A 7,500-nucleotide genomic window follows, 5' to 3' on the forward strand; every position below is an offset into this window, starting at 1 on the left:
TCCTCCCCCCCCCCCCCCCCTCTCAGGTATGGTAGGCATAGGCTGGTACGTGTTCTGGTACTGGTTAGCGTTCGAGAAGCCAGCGACCCATCCAACGATAACAGCAAGGGAACAGGTTTACATCGAAGAGAGCCTCGGAAAACAGGTGAGGAAAAGGGAGAGGAAAAGAGAGTGAATAAAGGAGGGAATGGGAGAGAATAAGGAGTAAGAGAGGCTAAGAGAGCCTCGGAAAACAGGTGAGGAGAAGGAGAGGAAAAGAGAGTGAATAAATGGGGAAGGGGAGAGAGTAAGGAGTAAGAGTGGCTAAGTGAATAAAAGGGGAATAGGAGAGAGTAAGGAGTAAGAGAGAATAAGAAGAGACGTGGGTTGAAAGAGCAGATAAAATGAGTCAAAAGAGAAAGGATAATAAAATAAGGTGAAAGGGAAAAGAAGACTAAAATAGAAAATAGAGGAGAGTGATAAACAAAAATAAAGCAATAAGCGAGAATGAGATCAAGAATAAGGATCTAGGAGAAAAAAGAGAGCAAATAAACGTTTACCAAGAATAGAGAATAAAAAATAATAAAGGAAAAGAAATAGACCGAATATAAAGAGAAGAGGAAAGGGAGATAAAACAAAAATAAGGTGAGAGGTAGAACAAAGGAAAGGGAAAGAAGAGAAAATCCTGCTCATTAGCATTATAACATAAATAACATAATATTTATATCTTTATGTAATCTTGATTCGTCACATCTGCATAATTATATTCATATCATATCACTCTTCTCCTTAATTATCGCCGATTTTATCATCATATCGCAATAAAGATTATATAAGATCTATTTCTTTCCTTATCTTGGTGTTGAGCAATAGAATATATAGAAGCTTCATTTCTAGAGGAATGAGTGGGTTGGAATGGTGGGTTGGAATGTGGGTTAGAATGGGTGACTGGAATGGTGGGTTGGAATGATGGGTTGGAATAATGGGTTTGTGTCCACAATTCCACCCACCCATTCCAACACACTATTCCAACCCACCATTGCATGTCTTGAGTCCCCTCCTTCTCCCGATTTTGCTGTGTATCTATTTGTCTATTTATGTGTCTGTTTGTCTACCTATAAATCTATTAGTCTGTCTGTTTGTCTGTCTAACTATTTACCCATATGTTTGTCTATTTATCTTTCTGTCTGTGTGTATATATGTACATACACACACATCTGTATATATGTATGTATGTACGTATGTATGTATGTATGTATGTATGTATGTATGTATGTATGTATGTATGTATGTATGTATATATGTATGTATGTATGTATGTATGTATGTATGTAACTGCCTATCTACCTACTTATCTACGTACCTACCTATCTATCTATCTAACAATATATCTATCTATCTACCTATCTATCCATCTATCTGACTATCTACCATTCAACAACTAAAAAAAACAACCTCTTGTCCCCCACAGCAAGCATCGCAGCCCACCTTCGCCACGACCCCCTGGCTAGCCTTCGCGACCTCCCTGCCGGTGTGGGCGATCATTGTGGCCAACATCGCTAGGTCGTGGACGTTCTACCTGCTCATCATCTCGCAGCCGACGTACTTCAAGGAGGTGTTCAAGTACGACATCGCTAAGGTATGTTTTTTTTTTTTTTTTTTTGGTGGGGGTAGGGGGAGTGGGGGGAAGGGGAGTTGGAAAGGGGAAGGGGAGGGGAGGAAGGGGAGGGAACTGGTGGTGAAGTGAGTGGGGGAGTGAATGTGTGTGTGTGTGTGTGCGTGTGTGTGTGTGTGTGTCTGTGTGTGTGTGTGTTTGTGTGCGTGTGTGTGTTCATTGATTATTTACGTATATTTTTAGTCTTGATGAAGAAGTAATCTTTACAGCTTTCCTAAATCAATGAAATACAATGTATTCATCTCTGGATATGATATATCCACTTTTTTCTTCTCCTCCCCCTCTTTCACTCCGTACTTTTCGCCTTCTTCTTAAACCTGCCCCTCCCCCCCTCCCCTCCCTGTCCCTGTTCCCCCTCTCCCACCTTTTTCACTCCCCCTCTCTCTTCTCGATCCCTCCTCTTCCCCTCTTCCTTATTGTCCCTCTTCACTTCCTCCTCCTCCTCCTCCTTCCTCCGTTTTTGCTCTTCCCATCCCCTTTCTAAAATTCCTCCGCTTCCTCCTCCTCTTCTTCCCCCTCATTTCCCTCTTCCTCTTTCATGTCCCCCTCCACTTCCTCTTCTTCCTCCTCCTTCCTCCTTTTCCTCTTTCCGCTCCCTTCTCATTTCACCCCGCTTCTTCTTCGTCCTCCTTCCTCCTCCCCCTCTCCCTTCTCGCAACCCTCCCTTCCTTACTCCTCCCCCATTGTCATCCCCTCCTCTCCCCCTCTCTTCTCGTCCCCTTCCTCCTTCCCCTCTCCTATTCTTCCTCCCCTCCCCCATCTCTCCTCCTTCTGACCCGTCGGCGTCTTCCCCAGAGCGGCACCGTGTCCGCCCTGCCCCATCTGGTGATGACGATCGTGGTGCCCTTCGGAGGGCAGCTGGCCGACTACTTCCGAAAGAACAACATCCTGTCGACGACCAACGTGCGGAAGGTCTTCAACTGCGGCGGCTTCGGGATGGAGGCCGTGTTCCTCCTCGTCGTCGCCTTCACGAGGGACACGACCATCGCCATCACTTCGCTCACTCTGGCCGTGGGCTTCTCGGGCTTCGCTATATCGGGTGAGTGGAACGGCTTGGATTGCTGGCTGGCCTTCCGACGGCGGCGGCGCTGCACGAGGTTGTGTCGCTGTGGTGTTAGGACAGAAAAAATCTTTATTCATAAAGGAGGTTTGTTAAAATAAGATGCAATAATTTCGACAAGCTCCATTCCAGGGAGATTTTGAAACTATTGCTTCATCTCTCAGTAGACCTATGTTATTAATAGGGAGTTTCAATTTACTGGCTTCACATTAAGGGGTTAAATGGGAAAGGATATGTTACATTAATTTCTCCAGGATGTTTACCGCCTAAAGACAGAAAACAAATTCAGGGTCCGAATTTTACATTGAATGTAAACCAGTATCTGGTCTTATAACTATATTGACGCTGAAGTCAATTCTTCTCGGCCCCATGATATCACAATTATTCGCAAGAAACACAAAGTTTCCACGAAAAAAAGAAAAAAAGAAAAGAAGAAAAAAAAAGGGAAAAGAAAAAAAAACGTGCTACCTTTTTCTGGTTTATAATGATCTATGGTAATCTAGACTATGACCTCAGACCAAGGATGTGCTTATAGGGCCTGGGATGGGGAGGAGGAGGAGGAGGGAGGGGGTGTTAGAGCTCTCAAGATTAACGTCCGGAGATCAAGCCACTGGGATCCCCACAGAAACTGACTCTTTGTCTTTGGCGTCAATCTATCACACTCTTTCTTAAGCTCTAACAAGGAACTTTCACACTCGCTAGATCTTCCTCAGGTCGAGAAGTAGGCATAAGACTAATGGCTTTCGACACAAAAAACATGCTTCCTGGGCGTTCCATCGGCCGTGTTCCTCCTCGCCGTCGGCTTCACGAGGGACACGGTCGTCGCCATCATCGTCCGTTTCTCTATATCTCTCTGTCGTCCCCCCCTAATCCGAAGGAAAGAAAGAAAACTGAAAGAAAGAATGAGCCCCAACACCCACTTCTCTTATTCTTTCTACCATATCTTCTAAGCAGAGGGAGAGACTCCCAACACCCACTTCTCTTCCTCTCCCTCAGCCCTCACTAAAAAGAATGAAGTCTGAGACGCTCCAACACTTAAGTAGAGGGAGAGAGAGAGAAGCCCAAGGAACCCCAACCGCGGCCCCTCTCCCTCCCCGTCATCCCTCCTAAATTGAAGGAGAGAAAGGCGCCCAATCCAAAGAGGCAGTTCCCGAAGGAGCGCCTCGGAGTGGCACTGTCTCCCATCATCGCCAACTCAACTTATCAGATCGATTCCATCAGGATTAATTAACACTCGGACCCCCCCCCCCCCCCCACCCCTCACTAAGCGAAATTCCCGGCGCATCTATCTACCACCTGCCAGGACTTCATTTTAACTTTTTTTTTCTTTTCTTTTCATTTCTTTTTTGTCCCCCTCTTCCAGCCTCGGTGTTCATTCTGCGAAGTGTGTTTGTCCTCAGAGGGAAAAGTTCGCTCTGTTTTTGTCTCTCTCTTTTCCTCTCCTCATTATTTTTTTTGTGCGTGTCTCTTAGATAACTTTTTTTTCTTCCTCGTTTCCTCCCTCTCGCTTTACTATACGGAGTAAAGACTTGATTAGCTGGCCTTGTCAAACCTTATTTGTCTGCTTCCAATGCCCTGTAAATTACTAATCGACGAGGAAATTAAGATAAAACGATCACGAATAAAAACATATTATTAAGAGACAAAAACAAGTAAGAAAAAAGCAAAACCCTTGATTTAGAGGTGACCTGTGACAATAGATATTCATAAAAAAAGGTGTTTAATACTCGTGCTCATCGATTATCGCCAAAGCCATTCCCGAGGCATAATGAAGGAGTCGATATTCTACGTTCAAGCGGCGATACTGTTTTAACTCGAGGACGCATCGCTGTTTATGTTGTTATATTTAGATGGAAAGGGTATGAAATGGGAAGAGACGGGTGAGAGAGAGAGAGAAAGAGAGAGAGAGAGAGAGAGAGAGAGAGAGAGAGAGAGAGAGAGAGAGAGAGAGAGAGAGAGAGAGAGAGAGAGAGAGAGAGAGAGAGAGAGAGAGAGACGAATATATAGATAGATGATGGATATGTATATATATTATATATATAGAGAGAGATAAATATATATATATATATATATATATATATATATATATATATATATATATATATAGAGAGAGAGAGAGAGAGAGAGGGAGGGAGAGAGACGGATATATAGATAGATAGATGGATATATATATATATATATATATATATATATATATATATATATATATATATATGTATATATATATGTATATATAAATACATATATATATATATATATATATATATATATATATATATATAGAGAGAGAGAGAGAGAGAGAGAGAGAGGGAGCTAGTGAAGAAAATGATAGAGAATTAAATGAAAGAGAATGAGTTGGCGAATAAGCCAGAGGGATATAGAGTGAAAGAGAGAAAGAGAGAGCAAGCGAAAGAGATAAAAAGAAACTCGATGAATCTACAAGGCAGGGAGCTGGCGAGCAAGACAGACAGAAAAAAACAACATAAGCAAGAAAGCAGGAGATAGGAAAAAAAAAAAAAACAATCAGAGAATGAACGAGCCATATAGACAGAAAGAGTAGGAAAGAAAGAGATAAGGAAGTTAAAGAAAAAGAAAGAAGCAAGAGAATGAAGAGCGAGATCGACAGAGAGAGAGACACAATGGTCGAGCGACGCGAAGGGCCGGCGCGAGAAGCGAGCGCTTCGAGGGCCAGCCGAGTAGGACCTCGAGTGCGGCCGAGAGCCCCGCGGAGTCTCATCGCGCCAAGATTTACCTCGGCTCCTCGGCGTAATAACTCCAATTTCCGCATTAACTCCATTACGGGAAACTTTTACAAGGACCTTTTACGCGGGGGGAAACTTTCCCTTTTAGACCGAGTTGTAAATGTAAATCCAATTTTGCTGAGAGTAAAATTCTACCTCTCGACATTTTTGCGTTAGACTCTCCCCTTATTCCTTCCTCCTCCTCATCTTCCTCCCATTGCTCACCCTCGGCCTCCCCTTCTTCGCCCTCCCTCTCTCCCTCCCCCGTCCCTCCTCCCTTCCTTGCCCTCCCCCCCCTCCCTCTCTCCCTCCCCCCTCCCTCTTCCCTTCTTCGCCCTCCCCCTCCCCTCCTTCCCCCTCTCCTCCTGCCCCTCCATTTTCAGGCTCCTGTCGTATCGTAAGTCAGCCTTTTTGTAACCCCCCGCCGTAACTGTAGTACAAATCATCCTCTTTGTAACATCAGACTGCACAATAAGTCAACCTTCTGGACTCGGGTTGCCATACCGAAATATGTTTATGTCAGGAAAGATCAAATAAGATATACAAGAAAGACGAAATTTTACATATCGATGTTGAAAAGGAAGAGAGATTATGGAACAAAAAAACATACAAACGTCATAAAAAAAGCAAAACCAAAGAGATAACACAGAAGCCGAAAAAAGTGTCATTTCTCATGACGGTATAACAAACCCGATCCTTATACACTGGAACCAACAAGACCTCCTCCTCTAACAGCCCTGTGTCAAGAATAACAGTCTCGTTCTCCTCCGCACGACCTCTCCCCTCGTCAAGAACAGGGGGAGAGGGGAGGGAGGGAGGGTCAAATGAAGAGAGAGAGGAAGGAGAGAGGTTAGGGAGGAAGGGAGGGAGGGATGGTGGGAGGGGAGAGAGAGGGAGTGAGAGGGGAGGGAGGGAGGCTCAAATGAAGGGAGAGAGGGAGGAGAGAGGCAAGGGAGGGAGGGAGGGAGGGATGGTGGAGAGGGAAGAGAGAGGGAGTGAGGGAGGGTGGGAGAGAGGAGGGTGGAAAAGGGGAGAGAGGGGGAGGGGGACGCAAGAAGGGAGAGAAAGGGAAGAGAGGGAGGGAAGGTAGAGGGGACGAAGGGGGAGGAGGGGAAAGAGGAGGGAAATAAAAAGGAGAAGGTAGAGGAGAGGAGAGTCATGAGGAGGAGGAAGAGGGGGAAATGAAAAGGGGGGTGGAGGAACAGGAAGTAGACAAAGGGTAGGAGGAAGAGGGGGAGAAGGAGACGAAGAAAGAGGAGGAAAGGTGAAGAGAGAGTAAGGGAGTACAGGAAAGGAGAAAGAGAAGTGGGTGGGAATGTAAAGGGGAAGAGAGAAAAACGCGGAGGAGGAAGAGGAGAAGGAGGAGAGGGGAGAGGAGGAAAGGTGAAGAGAGAGGGAGGGGGACGATGAGGAGGAGAAAATGTTGGGAAGGGAAAGAGGGAGAGAGAGGAGCGGGGAGGAAAGCAGAAGAAGGGAGGAAGAGGAATGCGAAGAGGAGGAGGAGAAGGAGGAAAAGGAAGAGGAGGAGGAAAAAGAGAAGGAAGAGGAGAAGAAGGAGGAGGAAAAAAAGGAAGAGGAGGAGGAAGAGGACGTCGTTAAGGAGAGGCCAAGCGGGGTAGCGAGCGCAGGATCGTCTGTCCCGCTCGCCCGCCGAAGCCCATTGATTAGCCCCGTCAGGAGACCCCTAATGGCCCCACCAGTCCTCGCCTTATCAGCTATGACATCCACGCTTTTTCGGGGCCGGAGGAGACGCCGCCCACGAGTGGCAGGACCGACGGCAGGGAGGAGGGTGTATGGGCGGGGGGGGACCTTGGATGGGGGAGAGAGGGGGAGAGGGGAGTGGGTAAGAGAGGGGGAGACTAGAATGGGTAAGAGAGAGAGAGGGAGAATGGAAAAGCGAAGGGTAGAAGGGAGAGAGTATGAGAAGGGGAGAGGGGATTAGGTAAGAGATAGGGGTTAGGGAGTGGGAAAGCGAAGGGGAAGGGGAGAGGGTAAGAGAGAGGGAGAGGGGAGTGGGTAAGAGAGGGGGAGAGGGGAGTGGGTAA

At 46.3% G+C, this 7,500-nt stretch overlaps 1 protein-coding gene across 1 annotated transcript in view; it reads left to right on the plus strand.

Annotated features, from left to right (window-relative positions):
• The window catches only part of LOC125030944 (vesicular glutamate transporter 3-like), a gene marked incomplete in the record, with an annotated part of 129,091 nt that overhangs the window by 112,163 nt on the left and 9,428 nt on the right, over positions 1-7,500 (plus strand). The window contains 3 exon segments of the mRNA XM_047621387.1: positions 27-145; positions 1,451-1,618; positions 2,450-2,693. Coding sequence (XP_047477343.1) covers positions 27-145; positions 1,451-1,618; positions 2,450-2,693 — 531 coding nt within the window.

The sequence above is a fragment of the Penaeus chinensis genome, chromosome 1 (genome assembly GCF_019202785.1).
Source record: "Penaeus chinensis breed Huanghai No. 1 chromosome 1, ASM1920278v2, whole genome shotgun sequence".
NCBI classification, from domain to species: domain Eukaryota; kingdom Metazoa; phylum Arthropoda; class Malacostraca; order Decapoda; family Penaeidae; genus Penaeus; species Penaeus chinensis.